Genomic DNA, 25,234 nt, shown 5'->3' on the forward strand with positions numbered 1-25,234 from the left:
GGTGGCTGTGGCAAAACTTCAACTCCAATTCGGGTCAAGTAGGAGGTCACGAGGAACGCTGTGTGCGCCAGAGCGTTGTCGTGGTGGAGACGCCAGCGTTGAGCAAGGTCCTGTCGCTTCCGTTTGACGGCTCTGTGCAATCGCTGAAGGACTTCTTTGTAGAATTCGGCATTGACAGTCTTCCCCTGAGGGACAAACTCTTTGTGAATTAACCCCCGCTTGTCGAAAAACACAATCAGCATTGTCTTGATGCGGGACTTTGACATTCTTGCTTTCTTCGGCCGCGGGGATGCCAGTGTATGCCACTCCGAGCTCTGGGCTTTCGTCTCCGAGTCGTACTGGAATGTCCACGATTCGTCGCCTGTTACTACGTTGTCTAAAAAGTGTGGATTATTTTCCAAATCATTCAACATCTCACGGCAAACGTCCACTCGTTGTTGCTTTTGTTCGGCAGTGAGCACTCGGGGAACCAATTTTGTGCAAACTTTCCTCATCATCTAATCTTGCGTAACAATTTGGTGAACCGTAAATTTATTCACGGAGACCTCATCGGCGATCATTTTGAGACTTAAACGACGGTCGGAGTCCAGGAGTTCTTTCACTTTGGCCACCGTTTCATCCACACGACTCGTTGAAGAGCGTCCAGATCGTTCCATGTCTTCAATGGATTCCCTCCCGTTTTTAAATTCATTAAACCATCAGAACACTTGAGCTCTTGATAGGGAGTCTTCTTTGTAGGCCTCCGTAATCATAGCAAAAGTTTCCGAAGCAGTTTTGCCCAAGCGAAAGCAAAATTTGATTGCATACCGCTGTTCTATCGAGCGATCCATCTTCAGCGTTTTCACAAGTGTCACGGGCACACAAACAACGTAATACGCGAAGCTCGACCCTCACTGCACCAGAGCTCCGACGCGACTGCGAACCGGTTCTATTGTTAGCTCAGATCCCCCACCACGTGACGTACAGGTGGAGACCGCCCTGGGAGCGACTGGGGCGCCGCGCGGCGGCCAGTCTCATTACTTATCTACCACACCCTGTATTGTAATTATGACATTGTTTTATAAGGAAATCAGTGATGGCCTGCAACTTGCACGTCCGTAATTGTTTCACAAACAGCTTATTAATGGGCCCATATATACTCAAACGTTTCTGCTTCTGTTATAATACATGTTGTGTACAATTTCGGATAGGTGGGGTACAGAGTGATGCAGCAACTTTCTCACACGAATGCCGGACGGGAACAGAAATGATTAGTGAACACATTAACACGGTAAACAGAAGATTTATTTAATTTGTATTTCTCCAACATACGAAGAATCATTACAAATAATGCAGCCAGAAACAGAGTCCAGCTCATACAAAGCAACAAGGATGAGGCTCTCAGCACTAAAGCACGAACAGTGAAATCAGAGCCGCGATTAGGCGTCAATTGCGCAGTATCACGTAGGAAGAAGCTCCAAGTGCGAGTGGGGCTGTCTGGCTGCCGCCGCCATCCTACACACATCAAAAAAAGTTTTGCATCACCCCAGTTCCCAGAACTCCTGATGATAGAGGTTGACTGTGGATATTGTATCACAGACATAGTCCCTTTGACTGTTCTGATACATTACTAAACCCGCCCAAAGATGTAAACAACATGGATGAGCAGCGCCTATTAGACGGACGGGGTCCGACAGCCGATCAGTTCCAGTCATTCCATTAGGAAGAAGGTACACAGCTCATGTTGTCTGTAGTTCAACCATGCCTAGACGGTCAAAACCGTGGTTCCATCACGTCCGCATTGTTGCTTTGTGCCAGGAAGGGCTCTCAACAAGGGAAGTGTCCAGGCGTCTCGGAGTGAACCAAAGCGATCTTGTTAGGACATGGAGGAGATACAGAGAGACAGGTACTCGCTCAGGGCTACTACTGCAGTGAATGACCGCTACCTATGGGCTGTGGCTTGGAGGAACCCTGACAGTAACGCCACCACGTTGAATAATGCTTTTCGTGCAGCCAGAGAACGTCGTGTTACGACTCAAACTGTGCGCAATAGGCTTCATGATGCGCAACTTCACGCCCGACGTCCATGGCGAGGTTCATCTTTGCAACCACGACACCATGCAGCGTGGTACAGATGGGCCCAACAACATGCCGAATGGACCATTCAGCATTGGCATCACATTCTCTTCACCGATGAGAGTCGCATATGCTTTCAACCAGACAATCATCGGAGACGTGTTTTGAGGCAACCCGGTCAGGCTGAACGCCTTAGACACACTGTCCAGCTGGTGCAGTAAGGTGGAGGTTCCCTTTTTTTTGGGTGGCATTATATGTGGCCGACGTACGCCGCTGGTGGTCATGGAAGGCGCCGTGACTGCTATACGATACATGAATTCCATCCTCCGACCGATAGTGCAACCATATCGGCAGCATATTGGCGAGGCATTCGTCTTCATGGACGACAATTCACACCTCCTTCGTGCACTTCCTTCAGGACAGCGACGTCGCTCGACTACAGTGGCCAGCATGTTCTCCAGACATGTGTCCGCAGCTCGTGGTCGTGCGGTAGCGTTGTCGCTTCGCGCACCCGGGTTCCCGGGCTCGATTCCCGGCGGGGTCAGGGATTTTCTCTGCCTCGTGATGACTGGGTGTTGTGTGATGTCCTTAGGTTAGTTAGGTTTAAGTAGTCCTAAGTTCTAGAGGACTGATGACCATAGATGTTAAGTCCCATAGTGCTCAGAGCCATTTGAACCAATTCTCCAGACATGAACCCCATCGAAGATGCCTGGGATAGATTGAAAAGGGCTGTTTATGGATGACGTGACCCACCAACCACTCTGAGGGATCTACGCCAAATCGCCATTGAGGAGTGGGGCAATCTGGAGCGATAGTGGCTTGATGAACTTGTGGATAGTATGCCACGAGGAATACAGGCATGCATCAGTGCAAGAGGACATGCTACTAGGTATTTAAGGTAACAGTGTGTCCAGATATCTGGACCACCACATCTGAAGGTCTCGCTGTATGGTAGTACAATATGCAATGTGTGGTTTTCATGAGCAATAGCCCGCATCTCGTGGTCGTGCGGTAGCGTTCTCGCTTCCCACGCCCGGGTTCCCGGGTTCGATTCCCGTCGGGGTCAGGGATTTTCTCTGCCTCGTGATGGCTGGGTGTTGTGTGCTGTCCTTAGGTTAGTTAGGTTTAAGTAGTTCTAAGTTCTAGGGGACTGATGACCATAGATGTTAAGTCCCATAGTGCTCAGAGCCATTTGAACCATGAGCAATAGAAAGGGCGGAAACGATGTTTAAGTGGATCTCTATTACAATTTTCTGTACAGGTCCAGAACTCTCCGAGCCAATGTGATGCAAAACTTTTTTTGATGTGTATATATTACAGTGGCAGAGATCGCGCACAGTCCAGAGCCACCGGAGATGTGGCTTAGTGGGCGTGCGCCATTGGGTCCGCCAGGTCCTGCACGATCACTACACGCATCTGACGCAAACTTGCAATTCCGTTGTCAACTCTGACGTTTGTAGGGTGGTATCGATACATGATACCACGGAATATTTCTATTGTATGCTTCCACTTGTGTCAATTTCCACTATTACTTATTATTCACCTGCATATACGATGACTTCTCCTCAGGTATGATCTTCACTGACTACCGGAGTGCCATACATTATTTCATCAAAAGATCAGGACATCCTTCTCTAATGTGGATGGACCTGGCAGCATAAAATGAGGTGGAGAGTATTCTGTTGTCAACAGAAAAGCAGCAACAGAATGTGTCGGTCAGGAGTGCTGAGTGATTCCAGATGTGGACTAGTGATTGGATTTCAAATGGTTCAAATGGCTCTAAGCACTATGGGAGTTAACATCTGAGGTCATCAGTCCCCTAGACTTAGAACTACGTAAACCTAACCAACCTAAGGACATCACACACATCCGTGCCCGAGGCGGGATTCGAACCTGCGACCGTAGCAGCCGCGTGGCTCCCGACTGAAACGCCTAGAACCGCTCGGTCACAGCGGCCGGCGTTGGATTTCACTTGAGTAACAAATCCATCGGGGACATTTCAATCTTTCTAATGCTTCCCAAGTCGTCTGCCGAGATTGCGAAGTGGAAACGCGCAGGAAAAACCACAGGCAAACCAAGATCAAGGGAACTCATACAGACCTACCCATGGACATGAACCTTCGATCAGCGTGGAGGATGATTGTAAAATTGCACGAAATCTGCAAAAGGAATCACCTGTGAGTACCAAAGTGCTACCAGCAGTTCATCTATCACAATGACTATCCGTAATGAGTTTAAAATAATTGTCGACCAGGTTAAACAGCTACGCTACCCGACAGCGTGTGACTGTAAATGAATGATTTGTAATGACGGATCACATCTCGAGAAAATCTGACGAAATGGTTCGTGTTTAGCGACTTTCTGCTGAACTTTACCTGCCATCATGTGTAATGCCAACAGTTAACTACAGAGGAAGGGGATGTTATGGTGTGAGGTTGTTTTTCGAGGTTAGGCGTGGCCCTGTACTTCGGGTAAGAAAACGCTCAAAGTGGAAGGATAGGAACACGTTTTATAACACTGAGTACAACATACAGTAGAGGAACAGTTTGGAGACGATAATTTTTTTAGGCAGCGTGACAGTGCACCATTAGTACAGCAGCATATGGCGGACAATGGTGATTTGTGGACAATACTATTCCTGATATAGACTGACGTACCCAGAGTCCGGACCTGAATTCAGTGGGACACCTTTGTAATGAATGAGAACGTCGACTGCGCTCACAACACAGCGTCCAGCGTCATTATCTTTCTCCGGTTTAGCCCCTTGAGGAAGAATGGGCTACCATCCCTCCACAGACATTCAGACAAATCAGTGGAAGTGTACACAGTGGAATTCAAGCCGTCATAAGGTGAAGAGTGGATACACACAATACTAGTGCTCGGCAATAGGTATGTCCTGATACTTATGCTCGGACAGTGTGTATAGGCTTGCTAGCTGGTGCTTAACAATGTGATTATTGTATGCTAATGGTTCAAGATTTGCCAAAGCTACCGGTAGTGCTGACATGGATGCATCATACATAGTAGAGCACTTGCATGCGAAAGGCAAAGGCCCTAGGTTCGACTCCCAATCCAGCTCACACTTTTAATCTGCCAGAAACTTTCATATCAGCACACATTACGCTGCAGAGCTGCAATTAGTATTGGAGGTCCTCCAAATAAGGAGATAAAGTGTCAGGAGATACTATTGTGATTATGTTGCACTCTAGGTCTCTATCAGGGCTGCTGTAAAAAGGGGAAGGTGGAACTTTAAGCGTAATTTAATAACGGTTATGCCTTCTGTATTTTGAGAGATGCAAAGATACTAATTTATTGGTACTCTTACGGGTGAAGGCACATATCAGGATTCAATGTAATGAGATGTCTGACCATTTAATACAATGGGCGATGCGTGAAAATAAATACCCATACTCTCGGTTCTATGTCACCTTTAAAATAAAATTTCAAGGAGAAGAAGACAGAAACAAGGCAAATACACAACTTAGAAGGACGGCGCGATGGTTAAAACTATGGTCTGTCTCACACGCTGCCATGACTGGGAACCAGGAACGATTTTGTGAACTAGTTAAAGCACACTGACCCGTCACAGAAAGGGGAAACGTGCGTTCTTTCACCTGAAACTCAGTGTTATTTCAGAAATGATCGCAGGGTTTGTATATTAAAATTCATATGATCTTGGGCAATAGTTACTTCTGTTTGACCCTCATTCGGCTCTGTGACAGGTCTGTTGCGAGGGGAACGGTTCTGTATCCGTCAGGTGTATCTAGTGATTTGTCACCGTGCAGCTTCAAAACTATCTACAGAGGAGGTAAATTCAGATAAAACGCGTCAGACTGGATAAAGGTATCCTGAAAGACTAATAAGGGTATCCACTTTTCGTGAAATTATTTCCAAGGTAGGCAGTTGCTGACAGGTCCATTATAGAACCGTCATTTTAATAAATCATTGTTGTAAATTGACACGAATTACTTACAGAAGCGTGGAACAAAATGGTAGAGCCGACTTGAGGAAAATCATTTTCAGTTCCGGAGAAATTCAGGAACACGCGAGGCAATGCTGATTCCATGCGTTGTTGTAGAAGATAGTTGGAAAATGGCAAACATTCGGTTATAGCATTTGTCGAGAAAGCTTTTGATAATGTTGACTGGCATAAACTATTCAAAATTCTGAAGGTAGTGGAGATAAAATGGAGAGCGATAAGTTACTTGAAACTCATCAGTTGGATGCTAGGAGTTTGTGCATCCTAGTTTGGCCTACTTGTTTCTTGAAGTTATAAATCTATGTCCCATTTCGTCGTCCTTAGATCTTTTCTGATCATGAGATATTAACGCAGATTTCCCTTCGACCATCTCCCAAGTTGAGTCTCCCTATTTCTGTATAAATGGAAGTTGTAGCAGCCGGCCGAAGTGGCCGTGCGGTTAAAGACGCTGCAGTCTGGAACCGCAAGACCGCTACGATCGCAGGTTCGAATCCTGCCTCGGGCATGGATGTTTGTGATGTCCTTAGGTTAGTTAGGTTTAACTAGTTCTAAGTTCTAGGGGACTAATGACCTCAGCAGTTGAGTCCCATAGTGCTCAGAGCCATTTGAACCATTTTTTTTTTTTTTTGAAGTTGTAGCCTTATTTCACATATTCTTCAACCAATTGGTGTAGATAGACTAACGGAATTGAAAAGCTTTACGCCAAGAAGTGACAGTGAGACATTTGTTAAACTTGTGGTCACTTAACGGATTGCTTGTTGTGGTCTTCAGTCCAAAACTGGTTTGATGCGGCTCTCCTTGCTACTCTATCCTCTGCGAGCCCTTTCATCTTCGAATAACTATTGCAACCTGCGTCCTTCTGAATCTACTCATTGTATCCATGTCTTGGTTCCCCCTCTACGATTTTTACCCACCACACATCCCTCCATTACTAAACTGGTGATCCATTGATGTCTCATAATGTGTTCTCTCAACCGATCCCTTCTTTTGGTCAAGTTGTGCCACAGATTTCATGTTTCTCCAATTCTATTCAGTACCTACTCACTAGTTACGTGATCTGCCCATCTAATCTTCAACATTCTTTTGCAGCATCACATTTCAAAAAAATCCATTCTATTTTTGTCTAAACTGTTCATCGTTCATGTTTCACTTTCATACATGGCTGCACTCCAGACAGATACTTTCAGAAGTGACTTCCTAATGCCTAAAACTATATTTCAAGTAAAGAAATTTCTCTTCTTCAGAAATGTTTTTCTTGCCATTGCCAGTCTACACTTTTTATCCTCTCTGCTTCGGCCATCAAAGTTATTTCGCAACCCAAATAGCAGTACTCATCTACTACTTTAAGTGTCTCGTTTTCTAATCTAATTCTCTTAGCATGACCTAATTCCATTCCAATTCCAATATCCTTGCTTTGCGTTTGTTGCTGTTCATCTTATATCATTCTTTCAAGACACTGTCCATTCCTTCCAACTGCTCTTCCAAGTACCGCAAAGTTTTTATTTCTTTTCCCTGAACTATGATTCTTATTTCAAATTTTTCTTTGGTTTTGTTTACTTCTTGTTCAGTGTACAGATCGAATAATATCGGGGATATGCTACAATCCAGTCTCATTCCCTTCTCAACCACTGCTTCCCATTCATCCCCTTCGACTCCTATACCTGCCTTCTGGTTTCTGTAAAAGTTGTAAATAGCCTTCCGCTCACTGTATTGTACCATTACTACCTTCAGAACATCACAGCGAGTATTCCAGTCAACACTGTCGAAAGCTTTCTGTGGCTCTACAAGTGCTATAAACGCGAATTTGCCTTTCCTTAACCTATATTTTAAGGTAAGTCGTAGGGTGAGTATTTCCTCACGTGTTCCTCAATTTCTCCGGACTCCATCCTGATCTTCCCTGAGGTCGGCTTTTACCAGTTTTTCCATGCTACTGTAAAGAATTCGTGTTAGTATTTTGCAACCGTGATTTATTACACTGATTGTTGTTGTTGTTGTTGTGGTCTTCAGTCGTGAGACTGTTTTGATGCAGCTCTCCGTGCTGCTCTATCCTGTGCAAGCTTCTTCATCTCCCAGTACCTACTGCAACCTACATCCTTCTGAATCTGCTTGGTGTATTCATCTCTTGGTCTCCCTCTACGATTTTTACCCTCCACGCTGCCCTCCAATACTAAATTGGTGATCCCTTGATGCCTCAGAACATGTCCCACCAACCGATCTCTTCTTCTAGTCAAGTTGTGCCACAAACTTCTCTTCTCCCCAATCCTATTCAACACCTCCTCATTAGTTTTGTGATCTACCTATCTAATCTTCAGCATTCTTCTGTAGCACCACATTTCGAAAGCTTCTATTCTCTTCTTGTCCAAACTATTTATCGTCCATGTTTCACTTCCATACATGGCTACACTCCATACAAACTTTCAGAAACGACTTCCTGACACTTAAATCTATACTCGATGTTAACAAATTTCTCTTCTTGAGAAACGCTTTCTTTCCCATTGCCAGTCTACATTTTATATCCTCTCTACTTCGGCCATCATCAGTTATTTTGCTCCCCAAATAGCAAAACTCCTTTACTACTTTGAGTGCCTCATTTCCTAATCTAATACCCTCAGCGTCACCCGACTGATTACACTGATATTTCGGTAATTTTCACTCCTGTCAGCAACTATTTCCCTTGGAATTGGAATTATTACATTCTACTTGAAGTATGAAGGTATTTCACCAATCTCATACATCGGGGACATCAGATGGAAGGATTTTGTCATGACTGGCTCTCCTAAGGCTATCAATAGTTCTGACGGAATATCCTCTACTCCGGGGGCCTTGTTTTGATTCAGATCTTTCAGAGCTCTGTCAAATTCTTCTCGAAGTATCATATCTCCCGTCTGATCTTCACCTACGTCCAACTCTCTTTCTGTAATATTGTCTTCAAGTTTATCTCCCTGGTGTAGACACGGTTTCTATATACTCCTTCCACCTTTCCCTACTTTGCTTGGGACTGGTTTCCCATCTGAGCTCTTGATATTCATACAGCTGTTTCTCTTTTCCCCAAAGGCCTCTTTAATTTTCCTGTAGGACGTATCTATCTTTCCCCTAGTGAAGTACGCGTCTAAACCCTTACATTTCTTTTCTAGCCATTCATACTACTACTACTACTACTACTACTACTACTACTACTACTACTCCGTCCGAACAGGCTGTGTGCCGACCGGCAGCCGTGTCATCCACAGCCCACAGGCGTCACTGAATGCGGACATGGAGGGGCATGTGGTCAGCACACCGCTCTCCTGGCTATATATCATTTTACGATACCGGAGCCGCTACTTCTCAGTCAAGTAGCTCCTCAGTTTGCCTCACAAGCGCTGAGTGCACCCCGCTTGCCAACACCCATCCAAGTGCTAGCCCAGCCCGACAGCGCCTAACTTCGGTGATCTGACGGGAACCGGTGTTACCACTGCGGCGAGGCCGTTGGTTTCTAGCCATTCCTGCTTAGCCATTTTGAACTTCCAGTCATTCTCATTTTTTAAACGTTAGTATTCCCATGGAATGTAGTCTAATTAAGTCGGGTGATGTTGAGGGAATTAGATTAGGAAATGAGGCACTTAAAGTAGTAAAGGAGTTTTGCTATTTGGGGAGCAAAATAACTGATGATGGTCGAAGTAGAGAGGATATAAAATGTAGGCTGGCAATGGCAAGGAAAGCGTTTCTGAAGAAGAGAAATTTGTTAACATCCAGTATTGATTTAAGTGTCAGGAAGTCATTTCTGAAAGTATTCGTATGGAGTGTAGCCATGTATGGAAGTGAAACATGGACGATAAATAGTTTGGACAAGAAGAGAATAGAAGCTTTCGAAATGTGGTGCTACAGAAGAATGCTGAAGATTAGATGGGTAGATCACATAACTAATGAGGAAGTATTGAATAGGATTGGGGAGAAGAGAAGTTTGAGGCACAACTTGACCAGAAGAAGGGATCGGTTGGTAGGACATGTTCTGAGGCATCAAGGGATCACCAATTTAGTATTGGAGGGCAGCGTGTAGGGTAAAAATCGTAGAGGGAGACCAAGAGATGAATACACTAAGCAGATTCAGAAGGATGTAGGTTGCAGTAGGTACTGGGAGATGAAAAAGCTTGCACAGGATAGAGTAGCATGGAGAGCTGCATCAAACCAGTCTCAGGACTGAAGACCACAACAACAACAACAGTATTCCCATTCACCAGCTTCATTTTCTGCGTTTTAATTTTTTTCCTTTTATCAATTACATTTAATATCTCTTGTCTTGTCCAAGGTTTTCCACTAGGCCTTGTCTTTTTACCTATTTGATCACCTGCTGCCGTCATCATTTCATGCTGCGCGGTGTGGCCGCGCGGTTAGAGGCGCCATGTCACGGACTGCGCGGCCTCTCCCGCTGGAGGTTAGAGTCCTCTCTCGGGCATGTGTGTGTGTGTTGTTCTTACCATAAGTTAGTTTAAGCAGTGTGTAAGTCTAGGGACCGGATGACCTCAGCAGTTTGGTCGCTTAGGAATTCACACACATTTGAACATTATTTCATCTCTGAGAGCTACCCATTCACATTCTCCTGTATTCCTTTCTCCTGTTATAGTCAACCGTTGCATAATGCTGCCCCTGAAAGTCTCAGCAACCTCTGGTGCTTTCAAATTATCCAAGGTACCGTTTCCTTAATTTCCTACCTTTTTCCAATTTCTTCATTTTTAATCTACAGTGCATAACCAATAAATTGTGGTCAGAACCTTCCACTTTCTTCAGATGTCTTCCATGTATACAACCTTCTTTTATGATTCTTAAACCAAGTGATTAAACTTTCATTCCATTCGCAGCTGATCTGCATGATCAACATCAGTACGAAATATGACCCCCAAGAACATAAACTATACTCTTGTATTCTCTGTGGCATGGAAGGAAACAGCCTCCGAAAGTTAACAAGGCATTTATTGCTATGCCTGAAACAGTTGTCGGTTTATGAAAATTGTTGGATTGAGGAGGAGGATATTAGTGTTTAACGTCCCGTCGACAACGAGGTCATTAGAGACGGAGCGCAAGCTCGGGTGAGTGAAGGATGGGGAAGGAAATCGGCCGTGCCCTTTCAAAGGAACCATCCCGGCATTTGCCTGAAGCGATTTAGGGAAATCACGGAAAACCTAAATCAGGATGGCCGGAGACGGGGTTGAACCGTCGTCCTCCCGAATGCGAGTCCAGTGTGCTAACCACTGCGCCACCTCGCTCGGTATGTTGGATTGAGCTTGGCAGGAAAGTAGACATATTCCCAGCAAGTCCCAGACAAGTTACGGAACCAGTCAGGTCAGTCATGGATGTGCACATTCCTCACGGCGTTTGTGGTGTGACTTCCAGCGTGAGGGTGTTGAATTATTCTGTTGAAATACACTATTTGGCGCCCTTGACGTGAAGGATATGACAACAATGTTGGTCATTACTGCCACATGTGGGCGAACATTCAGACTCCCTTCAACAATTACCAAATCGTCCCTGTTGTCATGTATAATCGTTCCCCACTTCATGACTCCCAGAACTTGGGTGAGGTCTAGAGAACAGCTGCTTCCTGTCATTTATATCTACATCTATACTTCGCGATACTTTGCAAAGCACTGTAAAGTGCTTGGAAGAGAGTAAGTTCCATTCTGACGGTTATTAGGGTTCCTTCCCGTTCCATTCACATATGGCGTGCGGGAAGAATGATTTTTAAATGTCTGTGTGCGTGCTGTAATTATTCTGATATTCTCCGCACGATCCCTATGTGAGCGATACACAGTGGGTTTTAGTATATTTCTAGAGTCATCATTTAAACCAGTTCTTGAAACTGTGTAAGTGGACTTTCTCGGGATAGTTTACATCAGTTTTCAAGAGTCTACCAGTTCAGCTTCTTCAGAATCTCTCCCATGGCTGAGACAAACCTGTGATCATCCGTGCTGCCCTTCTCTGTAAAGGTTCATTATCTCCTGATAGTCGCTGCGCGTGGTAGCCGCACGGTCTCAGGCACCTTGCCGCGGTTCGTGCGGCTACCCCCGTCGGATGTTCGAGTCCTCCCTCGGGTATGGGTGAGTGTGTTTTCTTTAGCGTAAGTTAGTTGAAGTTAGATTAAGTAGTGTGTAAGCCTAGGGACTGATGACCTCAGCTGTTTGGTCCCATAGGAACTTAACACAAAGTTCCAAATTCCTCCTGTTAGCCGCATTTGGTATTGGTCCTACACAAAAAAAAAAATGGCTCTGAGCACTATGAGACTCAACTGCTGAGGTCATTAGTCCCCTAGAACTTAGAACTAGTTAAACCTAACTAACCTAAGGACATCACAAACTTCCATGCCCGTGGCAGGATTCGAACCTGCGACCGTAGCGGTCCTACACACTTGAGCAGTATTCTAGAATGGTTCGCACGAGTGATTTGTAAGCATTCTCCTTTGCAGACTGATTGCATTTCCCCAATATTTCACCTGTTCGTCTATAGACATGTGCTTGTGGATCTAGCCCCAAGAAATTGAAGCAAGACTCATCTTTGTGCATCACAGAATGCCATTCATTGTGACAGATGACACTGTTTCTACACCATAAACGTCTCCATCGTCTGTGGTATGGTGTCAGCGGCAAATAAAATACGGCATTTCGGCATCTCAACCCAGTTTCCAGTAATCTCTTACCGATGGTTCTTGGTGGCGCACTGCTTCCAGCCTTTACCCAGATTTTAGCTTTTGTTATCTGTCTCTATTCGTCAGTGACAGACGAACAGTCCTGCCAACTTTTCGTGGGTAGCCCTTCTAGACGGATCCGTTCCTACTGTACCTGCCACGCTGTTGTCCAGAGCCCATCTCGTCATTACCCATTCTGCAGTCATTGCACTACAGCTGACTGCTTGTGTCATCTGTCGATGTGATGCTTCCAAGTCCCTCATGCCAATGAGTCGACGGTTCTATATTAGACACATGCGTGTGCTCACATCATTCTTCATCTGTAGGAATGGCTTTCTTCGGTACTGGAAATTTGAAATTAAGCTTGTGTAAGCATTAAATTGGAATCAACATATCCCAAAGTCATAGAGGTACTGGAGTATCAGTTAGGTGGCGTTCAGTAAAGGTGTTCATGATGTAAAACGTTCGATTTCTTTCAGTTTGGATGTTATTCCTTGGTTCTAATCTGCTGCAGCTGAGATTTTATTGTGACTGGGTCAAATGCTTTCACATGTTCTGCAAACCACATACTTAGTGGTCTGTTGTTTCTAATTAACCGCCCCGATAGCTGAATGGTCAGCGTGACGGACTGCCGTCCTAAGGGGCCAGGTTCGATTCCCGGCTGGGTCGGGGATTTTCCCCGCTCAGGGACTGGGTGTTGTGTTGTCTTCATTATCATTTCATCACCATCCTGCGTGCAGGTCGCCTAATGTGGCGTCGAATGTAAGAAGACCTGCACCAAGGTGGCCGGACTTGCCCCTTAAGGGGCCTCACGGTCAATGACGCCAAACGCTCATTTCCATTTCCATGTGACTTCCATGTTGGCTGTAGTTTGACTAATAGAAGCAAGCCTCATCATTAATTAGTTTCCTGTTTTTAGCTTGGGAGTCTAATGTGAGACTTTCACGAAACGCAGCTACTGAGGAGACTAATGGAGCATCGACGTTACGTCTGTTGCAGCGGACTGGCCGCTGTCGACGGTTCTGTGGTCGGCGGCGCTGCCGAGTGCTCTGACGGGCGCCGACGTCGCCATCTTCGCCAACTGCTTCAGCTACCTGGCTGACGTCACTACCAGGGAGCAGCGCACCCTACGCGTCGCCGTCCTCGACGTGGTCTACCTCAGCACCATGCCAACTGGCGTTGCTCTAGGTCAGGGGGCTGGCCAATTACGAAAGGATTGGGTCACCTTCCGACTCTACTCTATAAAGCCTTAATGTCAAACCGATTGGCCAAACATCGGTTAGCTACAGAATCACAAGAGTAGCGGTACCTTGACAAGTTGGAACTGATTCTGAAACGTGCTGGACGTGGTCAATCGTAGCACTGGGTCACTTTAGGTCAGGCAGCTGGGCAGTTAAGACAGGACTGTATCTCTTTTGCTGTAGAAAGCCTTAGCGCTAAACATATTTGCTGTACGCCGCCGAACTACAGAGTCACCGGACCAAGAGTACCTGGAGTAAGGGACTCCCACATGTGCTGAACATAGTCAACCTCAGCACTATGCCCATCGGGCCTCTCAAGGTCAGATGGCAGATGAAGTACGGTAGAATTGTGTCAGCGTGGAAGACTGCTGTAGCGTGCCTCACTTCTAAACAGATTGCCATTCCATCGAGTTACAGAATCAGTGTTACAACCACCTATGTAACAGTATCAAGACGAATCGGACTTGTAGTGAATCGTGCTTATAGGTTTATTCAGGTATCCACAGCTATATTTTCTTCAGTGCTTTCGCTAGCTGGTGAAGTAAGAGCGGCAGTTCGCAGTGGCCGAGCGGTTCTAGGCGCTTCAGTCTGGAACCGCGTCACCGCTACGGTCGCAGGTTCGAATCCTGCTTCGGACATGGATGTGTGTGATGTCCTTAGGTTAGTTAGGTTTCAGTAGTTCTAAGTTCTAGGGGACTGATAACCTTAGATGTTAAGTCCCATAGTGCTCAGAGCCATTTGAACCATTTGAAGTTAGAGAGATACAGATTCGCATAGCGAACACAGCGATCGCAATGTCAAATGGAAGTTTAGTAAGTTTAAGATCCAGGGTTTAGGCTGTCAGAGAAATACACTGATTTTTTAATCGGGAACCCCTACTTCTATGGGGGCACTTTTAGCCGTGAGATGAGGCACTTTCTCTTGCTGAAAGATACTGTCCTCCTCAGGAACGACGATCATCTCGTACAGACAGATGGGGTCTGCGAGGATGGACTAGTAACCACGTAGCTAAACAGTACCGTTCACAGAGGTCAATAGTCCTCTTCGACGTCATTTCTCAGGCTGTAACTCTGTAACAATTGTCTATTATTCTTCCAGAAGTTGTTTCAGAGTGTTTGTCCGCCAACGTTTCTCACTAGAGAACAGGGACCATCAGCCCCACGAAACAGAAAGCTTTACTTGTACGAAAAAGCAGTTCTTCACTGTTCTCTGAAGTAAGAGCGATATAGATTCACATAGCGAACACAGCGATCGCAGTGTCAAATGGAAGTTTAGTAAGTTTAAGATACAGGGTTTAGGATGTCAGAGAAATACACTGATTTTTTAATCGGGATCCTCGTACTCATATGTGGACACTTCTATCCGTGAGACGAGGCACTTTCTCTTGCTGAAAGATCCTGCCCTCCTCAGGAACGACGATCATCTCGTACAGACAGATGGGGTCTGCGAAGATGGACTAGTAACCACGTAGCTAAACAGTACCGTTCACAAAGGTCAATAGTCCTCATCGACGTCATTTCTCAGTCTGTAACTCTGTAACAAGTGTCTCTTATTCTTCCAGAAGTTGTTTCAGAGTGTTTGTCCGCCAACGTTTCTCACTAGAGAACAGGGACCATCAGCCCCACGAAACAGAAAGCTTTACTTGTACGAAAAAGCAGTACTTCACTGTTCACCAGCAGAGCAGTTCCTGTCCTGTTTAGCAAAGCGCCGTCTTGATTTAATGATATGAAAACTAAAACTAGTACACTCTCTCTACCAAAGAGATTACACAGAAACTGACCGTGAAGAATTAATAGCAACTAGAGCATCCAAAGAAGGGCTGGCAAAAACGATTGTTTCAATAATTTTTGGACAGATCCTAGCGAATGATCAATCAAAAAATTCTAGGCACTTCTGTTAATATGCCAAGTCAGTGTATGGATCCAAACTTTCCATTCAGTTTTTGAGTAGCTAGTGTGATCCAAAACACGATGAGAGGATAGTGGATCCTCAGTGTATACAAAGACAAGTAGCATGGGTTTTACTTACAGGCGAGTGACACCATTGTATTGTATGTATTTTAGAAAGTTCTTGTTTCAAACTTCCAGAATCTCGCTTTTGGCAAGAAATTTGAAGATAATATTGATGATTTACCGCTTGTAAGAGACAGTTAGTAAGCATTTACTATATATTCCATTCTTGAATGAGCTACACAAGAACATTAACATATCACATCATGGAAAGTCCTTCCTGTTACTCACTTGCCAAATGAATATTGAGAAAAAGATTTCTGAAAAAAAGGGGAAAACCTATACAAGTCGTGTGGTTGGTACACAACATATTTTGAGCAGATTATATCCACTTCTAACTCCAGTTCGTCCTTTGCTTGATTAAATGCACATTTTGTGAGCCGTTTGTGCTAATTTTTGTAATTATCATGTACGTTACAGATAGTAAGCTTGTAGGTCTGGAGTATTTATGTTTTGCCTCATTCTCTTCTTTTCAAGTTCATCTACAATTTAGTAATATAAGAGCGTAGGATTTTGCGGCCAGAGTCAATTTCAATACAGTCCTTCTTGGTGTGAGACCACGAGGTACACTGTTGTTGTTGTTGTGGTCTTCAGTCCAGAGACTGGTTTGATGCAGCTCTCCATGCTACTCTATCCTGTGCAAGCTTCTTCATCTCCCAGTAACTACTGCAACCTACATCCTTCTGATGAATCTGCTTAGTGTATTAATTTCTTGGTCTCCCTCTACGATTTTTACCCTCCACGCTGCCCTCCAATACTAAATTGGTAATCCCTTGATGCCTCAGAACATGTCCTACCGACCGATCCCTTCTTCTAGTCACGTTGTGCCACAAATTTCTCTTCTCCCTAATTCTATTGAATACCTCCTCATTAGTTATGTGATCTACCCATCTAATCTTCAGCATTCTTCTGTAGCACCACATTTCGAAAACTTCTATTCTCTTCTTGTCCAAACTATTTATCGTCCACGTTTCACTTCCATACATGGATACACTCCATACAAATACTGTCAGAAACGACTTCGTGACACTTAAATCTGTACTCGATGTTAACAAATTTCTCTTCTTCAGAAATGCTTTCCTTGCCTTGCCTTGGACGTACACTATCTGATCAAAAGCATCCTAACAATCGTGCATAATGCAGAATTGATCATTAGATGATACGAGAGGCAGACTAGCCAGTACAAAATTAGGGGGGTGGGGGAGTATTGTGTTGTCAGAGGAAAAGCAGTAACGGCAGAACGGGTCAGTCAAGAGAGCTCAGTGACTTCGAACGTGGACTAGTGACTGGATGTCACTGGAGTAACAAATCCATCAGCGACATTTTATCCCTTCTGAGACTGTCCGAGTCGACTGTTGTCGATGTGATTCTGAAGTGGAAACTCGAAGAAATAACCGCAGCTAAAGCAAGGTCACACAGACGTTATGTACTGACACACAGGGACCATTGAGTGTTGTGGAGGGTAATTGTGAGAAACCGCATGAAATCAGCGGAAGAAATCACTCGTAAGTTCCAAAATGCTATCATCAGTCTATCACAGTGACTCTGCACATGGTGTTAAAAAGCATGGGGTGCAATGGTCGAGCAGATTCTCATAAACCACACATCACTGTAGCGACTCTTGCAGTGGTTAAAGAGCGACGCCGCTGGATAGCGGATGACTGGAAAAGAGTGATTTGGGGTGATTAATCATGCTGCACTGAGGTAACAAAACTCACGGGATACCTTCTAAGCCGCGCGGGGTAGCCGCGCGGTCTAGGGCGTCTTGTTACGGTCCGTACGGCTCCCCCCGTCGGAGGTTCGAGTCCTCCCTTGGGTACGGGTGTGTGTGCATGATGTCCTTAGCATAAGTTAGTTTAAGTTAGATTAAGTAGTGAGTAGGCCTAGGGACCGATGACCTCAGCAGTTTGCCCCCTTCACACCTTACCACAAATTTCCAAAATTCCTCCTACAATCGTGTCGGAACTCCTTTTGCCCGGTGTAGTACAGCAACTCGACGAGTCATGAACTCAACAAACTGTTAGAAGTCTCCTTCAGAAATACTGAGCCATACCGTCCCTATACCCGTCCATATCGGCGAAAGTGTGGCCAGTGCAGAATTTTGTGCATCATCTGACCTCTCGATTATGTCCCATAAATATTCGATGACATTCATATCGGACGATCTGGGTGGCCAAATAATTCGCTCGAAATGTCCACAATGTTCTTCAAATCAATCGCGAACATTTGCGGCCCAATGACATGGTGCATTGTCATCCATAAAAATTCCATCGTTGTTTGGGAACATGAAGACCATGAATGGCCTCAAATGGTCTCCAAATAGCTGGATATAACTGTTTCCAGTCAATGATCGGATCGGAGCCCACATTGTTACAGAGTCACCACCAGCTTGCACAGTGCATTGTTGACAACTTGGGTCCATGGCTTCTTGGGGTCTGCGCCACACACGATCCCAACCATCAGCTCTTACCAAGTGAAATCTGGACTCATGTGACTAGGCCACGGTTTTACAGTCGTCAGGGGTCCAACTGGTGTGATCACGAGCCCCGAAGAGGCCCTACAGGCGATGTCATGCTGTTGGCAAAGGCACTCGTGTTTGTCGCCTGCTGCCATAGCCCTTCAGCGTCAGATTTCAGCTCTCTGTCCTAACGGATACGTTCGTCGTACTTCCCACATTGATTTCTGCGGTTATTTCACTCAGTACTGATTGTCTGTTAGCAGTGGCAACTCAACGCAAACGCCATACTCTCGGTCAATAAGTGAAGGCCATCGGCCACTGCATTGTCCACGGTGAGAAGTAATGCCTGAAATTTTGGTATTTTCGGCACACTCTTGTCACTGTGGAACACGGGGTGTTGAATTCCCTAACAGTTTTCGAAACTGGTAGCTCCAACTACCATTCCACGTTCAAAGTCTGTTATGTTAATTTCCGTCGTGCGGCCGTAATCACTTAGGAAACCTTTTTCAGATGAGTCATGTGACTATAAATGATAGCTCCGGCAATGCACTGCCCTTTTATATCCTGTTTACGCGATACTACCACCATCTATATATGTGGATATCGCTATTTTTGTCACCACAGAGTATATATACTGCGGTAATCCAATGGAAGGGCTTCAGTTTGGCGAATGCCTGAGAAACGTTACCTGCTCTTATGTGTAGTGCCAGTAGTGAAATATAGAGGAGACCGTTGTAAGATTGTGGTTTTGTTTTTGCTTGCTTATTCTTGAATTGAGAACAACTGTGTGAGGTGAAATGACAAGTTTATTGTCGCAATATTGCTCACCAAATTACAGCTTTTCACACAGTTTTCAACTCGCCAACATAAAAACTGTGCAATGGATAACGCATCTTGCCAACATCAAAAAATGAAATAAGTTTATACACAACAATATTAAATATTAACTCTCTGAAAGAACATTAATCTTAAGCACAATATTATGAAAGTTTAATTGGAAGTTTCTTTACATTAATCCTAAGTACAGTAATATGAAAGTGTAACTGGACGTTTCTTTACAAAATTGCTCCTACACATACATTATGATGTTGGTCAGTACTACGAAAATCGTCCGATTCCGGTTAAAAGTTCGGCACTATTTAGGATGACAAGCAAGTCTACGGTGGATGGTTAGTCACGTGACAAATTTGAGCCCAAGATTACGCAAGGCCGCTCGAGTTTACAGTGGACGGAAGCTGGTGAACCAACAAAGTTTACACCTCTGCACTTGGTATTTACCTCAAGCTGCGACGTGCTGCTGTCTGCAAGACCAATGAAATTCCTGCAAAACTAATCTGGCCTTTGCTGAACTTCCCGTTATGCGAGTAAACATGTACTCGGGTCTAGTCTTATTATGTGCCGATATACACGTGCATGGTTCGAGCAGCGTGCGTATTATAGTTCCCTCTCAGTTGTCACAAGAACAATTAACTAATGTGGCTGGTTCGATTCTCCACAGTTGGAGCTAAACGTTGCTACAGCTAATTTTAGCTGGAGTGTGACTGCTGTGAACGCAGTGTCCACACCAATTTCTTCTCTGGATCGTATGGAGCATTAAGGGCTCCGTCCTGCACTTAACGCCAGTTCAGAGAAGAGTCCCCACCACCAAAATTTCTCTCTTGTCCTCTCATGGCAGAACTGCCTCCCTCCACTTGGATTCCTTTTTCACATCAAGGCTTTTTCCGACCAATAGGAGGGTCCCTCTTATTTTGTAGAAACACCATCTACCAATCGCAACGTCTCTTCTATCAAACTGCGTCGAAACTTCAGTAGTTTTCTCCTTCCTAGTGAGTTTCCGCCGATCGGACGTTTTGTGCCCATTATAGACGCCTAAAGTACATTGACCTTTCCGTGTGTCGCACTCGCTGGACGAAAATGCGTCACTTGCTTTTGTTCGTATCCTGTTGGAATTTCGAAACGCAGTTTTCTAGAGCTTCTTCTCTGCCCATGTACTGATGCCCTCTCTACAGGCGGCCCTCCAGCTTGAATCACCTGGCCCGGGTTTGCTGTCCTCTTTCCTGCCACCACTTTTAGTGGTCGCTGGCGTAACTCCCACAGCGCGGTTTCGCTACGTCGTTGTGGAGCTGGCTTTTCGAAACTAAAAGCAACTCGACTCGCATTCCCTGCTCTACCTTCCGCTCGAAGACATGCATTGTATAGGAATGGTGTGCTAATTACCATCGATTGACTGTCGTCCCTTTTTCCAATACATATTGATAGGCAGATGTTCTCATAACTGTCGATTTACGTTAGGTGTCATCTTCACCTTCTCATTGCGATTTGTAAAGGTCTCATGTAAGGTGCGAATCTGACCATTTATTCTGCCACCTTACACAGTGTTGCCGTATTTTTCGTGCCGAGGGCGTGATCCCCTTATCGCTGTTACGAAAACGCTAATTGCGGAAGGATACGTCCAGTATTTACAGCAATGTGTACTGCATACAGCAGAGGGACAGTTCTGATACATTACATTAGTGTGGCAAGGCACCATGACATTAAGCAGCATCTGTGAAACAATTTTTTGTGGACAGTAACAGTCATGAAATTTGATTGGCCTGTCCGGAGTCCCGAACTGAGCCCAGTGGTACACCTTTGTAATGAGTTACAGCATCTACTTCGCTCCAGCCCCAAAGTCTAACATCGTTTATGTCTTCTGGTTTCCGCTCACAGATAGACACCTCACTGTAAGTGTTCCTAGTAAGAGTCAAGCCTTCATAAAGCACCCCATATTAGTGTCCATTAGTAGGTATCCAGATACTTTTGATCACTTAGAATATGTGATAAAATTACCAACATACGACACGTCACACACCCAGCAGGATTTTGTTGAAATAGAACTACGTTACTGACATCTCCTGGCAGATTAAAACTGTAGTCTGCACAGATACTTGAACTCGGAACATTGCCTTTTGGTGGAAACGCTCTTTCTGACTGAGCTATACAGGCAAAACTCATGGCCCGCCCTCGCAGGTTTACTCCTGCCAGTATCTCTCCTCCCACTTTTCAGACGTCGCAGACGTTATCCAGCATACCGAGCGTTACCACCACTCCTGGAAGAAGACTAATTCATTTTTCCATTTTTTGGTTCAAATGGCTCTGAGCACTATGGGACTCAACTTCTGAGGTCATCGGTCCCCTAGAACTTAGAACTACTTAAACCTAACTAACCTAAGGACACCACACACATCCATGCCCGAGGCAGGATTCGAACCTGCGACCGTAGCGGTCGCGCGGTTCCCGACCGCCCGGCCACAACGGCCAGCCACATTTTTTGGTTCATTGTCTTCCTCCGCAGACATCCACCAAATAACTTTGCATGTTCCTTTCGTGTAATTTTTCCTCAAGCTGTAATCATTTCTATTGATGCCATGTGTTTCACCCTAAGTTGGGAAATGATAGAGAATTTTTTAATGCTACCTGTCACTTGCTAGCTGCGAAGTGTTCGTGTAAACAAAATTGGAAATGTCACAGTTCATTGGCTCACATTCACGTTATATAGCATATGATCTAATTATCCTTGGTACTTTTCCACTCAGCGGTGCCAGTTATCGCGTTAGTACTGCATCTTTAAAGTCTATGCAGATGTACGAGGATTGGAACTTTAATAGTGGCAACTATTTATTTGCATCTCGTACAAAGTAGATACGTGTTTCAAAGTTTTACTGATCTTCAAAGTAGTCACCAACATTGTGTATAAACCGTTGCCAGCGATGTGCAAGTCGTAGGATTCTCTTAGCAATGCCAGTTGTGGTGACAGTTCGAGCGACGCGGTCTATTGCCCGACGAATTTGTAGCAGTTCTGAAGCGAATGCCGTGAAGTGTTTCCTTCAGTTTAGAAATCGAGGTGAACTCACGAGGGCTTAAGTCAGGGGAATGCAGTAGGTGGTATAGCACTTAGAAGCCCCATCAGTCAAACAAATCGGCCGGCCGAAGTGGCCGTGCGGTTAAAGGCGCTGCAGTCTGGAACCGCAAGACCGCTCCGGTCGCAGGTTCGAATCCTGCCTCGGGCATGGATGTTTGTGATGTCCTTAGGTTAGTTAGGTTTAACTAGTTCTAAGTTCTAGGGGACTAATGACCTCAGCAGTTGAGTCCCATAGTGCTCAGAGCCATTTGAACCAAGTCAAACAAATCAGTAACAGCTTGCACTGTACGTGCTTGAGCATTGTCCTGCAAAATGATGGTCAGTTCCTGCAGAAAGTGTCATCACTTCTGTCTCTAAGCTGGTCGTAGGTTGTGTTCCAAAAATGAACAGCATAGAGACAGAAGCGATGACACTTTCTGCGGGACCGGACCATCATTTTGCAGGACAATGCTCAAGCACGTACAGTGGAAGCTGTTACTGATTAGTTTGACTGATGGGGCAGCTAATTGCTATACCACCTACTGCATTCCCCTAACTTAAACCCTCGTAAGTTCAACTCGATTTCTAAACTGAAGGAAAGACTTCACGGCATTCGCTTCAGATTTGCTACAAATTCGTCGGGCAATAGACCGCGCCGCTCGAACTGTCAACGTAACTGGCACTGCTAGGAGTATCCTACGACTTCCACATTGCTGGCAACAGGCTATACAAAATGTTAGTGACTACTCTGGAAGTCAGGTAAAATTTGAAACACTTATTTATTTTGTACGAGCTGTAATTAAATAGTTGCCACTATTAAAGTTCCAACCCTCGTATATTTTCTCCGTAGTGTATACTACAGCACCAAATTCGTTAAAAGACGGTGGTATTCTGTACATATTTTCTTGCTTCACGACTAATCTCAAGCTTTCATTTCTAGGTAATTTTTTTTTTATATATATATAAACGCGACCACACTACGCTATCTCTACGAATAGGGACGCTGGCATTGTAATGAATATGGCACATTTTTCTATTGCAGATAGTTGCAAGGGGGGGGGGGGGGTGGAGGGAAAGGGGGGAGGGATAAAAACATGGAAACGCGATTATGGGGGTGGATAGCGGTCATGCACCCTTCTCTACAAAATAGACCACAAATGCTCAATAAAACTGAGAGCTGGTGAATACAGTGATGCTACTTTGCAGAGTAGCTATGGGGCCCATGGAATAACACGTTATGACTACCCAAATTATCACCGAACCACCGTCATTTTCACCCTTGGGACGTAAACTCAAGTGTGAAACAGGACTCATCCTACCAAATGACTTTCTCCCTTTGCTCCATAGTCCACGTTTGATGTCTCCTGCAGCACGTTTTGCTGTTATGAACATTTGCATCTCTGATGAGTGGTTTTGGTTTCCAGCTTGCCATGCACTTCTGAGCTTATGGAGCTCTCATCATGTTGTTTTCCTTCTGGCAGGGTTCTCGAGTGCGACATTCAGTTCTGCAGTGACTTTGGCAGTTGTCGTTCTATTCTTTTTCGTCACAATCCTGTTCAGTGACCGTCTGTCATAATTATTTGACACACACATTTTTGTCTGCGTCGTGACAGAGCGTATGTTTCTCCACTTTCCATATATGTAGTATAAGTTTCGATATGGTGCGCCCTGAAACGCCAAACACTTCGGCTGCTTTGCTTCCGGGAGCAACCACCATACGAGCACCAACAATACGCCCACGTTCGAATTCCCTTAGCTCTTATATAACGCACTGACAACTACACAGAACGCTGTTCCGACCCGACTAACACTTGCAACGTATTGAGGAAACTGCACAGGTGCGTTCGTGGCCTATCCAACAGCGCAACCTGGAAGCTTGGCTAGCGTCTGCATTTGCCGGGTGATCAAAAAGTCAGTATACATTTGAAAACTGAATAAATCACGGAATAATGTAGGTAGAGAGGTACAAATTGACACACATGCTTGGAATGACGGGTTTTATTAGAACCAAAAAAATACAAAAGTTCAAAAAATGTCCGACAGATGGCGCTTCATCTGATCAGAATAGCAATAATTCGCACAACAAAGTAAGACGAAGCAAAGATGATGTTCTTTACAGGAAATGCGTAATATGTCCACCATCATTCCTCAACAATAGCTGTAGTCGAGGAATAATGCTGTGAACAGCACTGTAAAGCATGTCCGGAGTTATGGTGAGGCATTGGCGTCGGATGTTGTCTTTGAACGTCCCTAGAGATGTCGGTCGATCACGATACACTTGCGACTTCAGGTAACCCCAAAGCCAATAATCGCACGGACTGAGATCTGGGAACCTGGGAGGCCAAGCATGACGAAAGTGGCGGCTGAGCACACGATCATCACCAAACGACGCGCGCAAGAGATCTTTCACGCCTCTAGCAATATGGGGTGGAGCGCCATCCTGCATAAGCATCGTACGTTCCAGCAGGTGTTTATCAGTCAGGCTAGGGATGATGCGATTCTGTAACATATCGGCTTACCTCTCACCCGTCACGGTAGCAGTTTTGCTGTCCAGCGCCATCTGTCGGACATTTTGTCAATTATTTTTTTGGTTCTAATAAAACCCCATGTCATTCCAAGCATGTGTGTCAATTTCTACCTCTCTATCTACATTATTCCGTGGTTTACTAAGTTTTCAAATTTATACTGACTTTTTGATCACCCGGTATGTTTAAGCGTGCAGTTCTCTCGGTGTTGTGTCCAATACCTGTACGTTCATTTAACTAAGTTTCTATTTGTGGAAGCTCCCTATTATACAGAGACTCACTAGAAATGGCCTAGAAGGCAGAAAATAGTTGTGTATCAATAAAATAAATACAGCAGAAGTGAAAACTGGTGCCTGCTCTTTATGCAATTAGCTTGGCTTTCCCTGCGCAAAGTAGACGAGCAGCGTGTGTCTGGTTGCCTCCGAACAC

General features: G+C 44.9%; 1 protein-coding gene across 1 annotated transcript in view; it reads left to right on the forward strand.

Moving 5' to 3' along the window:
* LOC126473754 (proton-coupled folate transporter) overlaps positions 1-25,234 on the forward strand; it is a 298,864-nt gene that overhangs the window by 158,819 nt on the left and 114,811 nt on the right. The window contains exon 4 of the mRNA XM_050101010.1: positions 13,692-13,880. Within this exon, the coding sequence (XP_049956967.1) occupies positions 13,692-13,880 (189 nt within the window). The remainder of the gene's footprint in view (positions 1-13,691; positions 13,881-25,234) is intronic.

This window comes from Schistocerca serialis, chromosome 4 (assembly GCF_023864345.2).
Source record: "Schistocerca serialis cubense isolate TAMUIC-IGC-003099 chromosome 4, iqSchSeri2.2, whole genome shotgun sequence".
Taxonomy (NCBI): Eukaryota; Metazoa; Arthropoda; class Insecta; order Orthoptera; family Acrididae; genus Schistocerca; species Schistocerca serialis.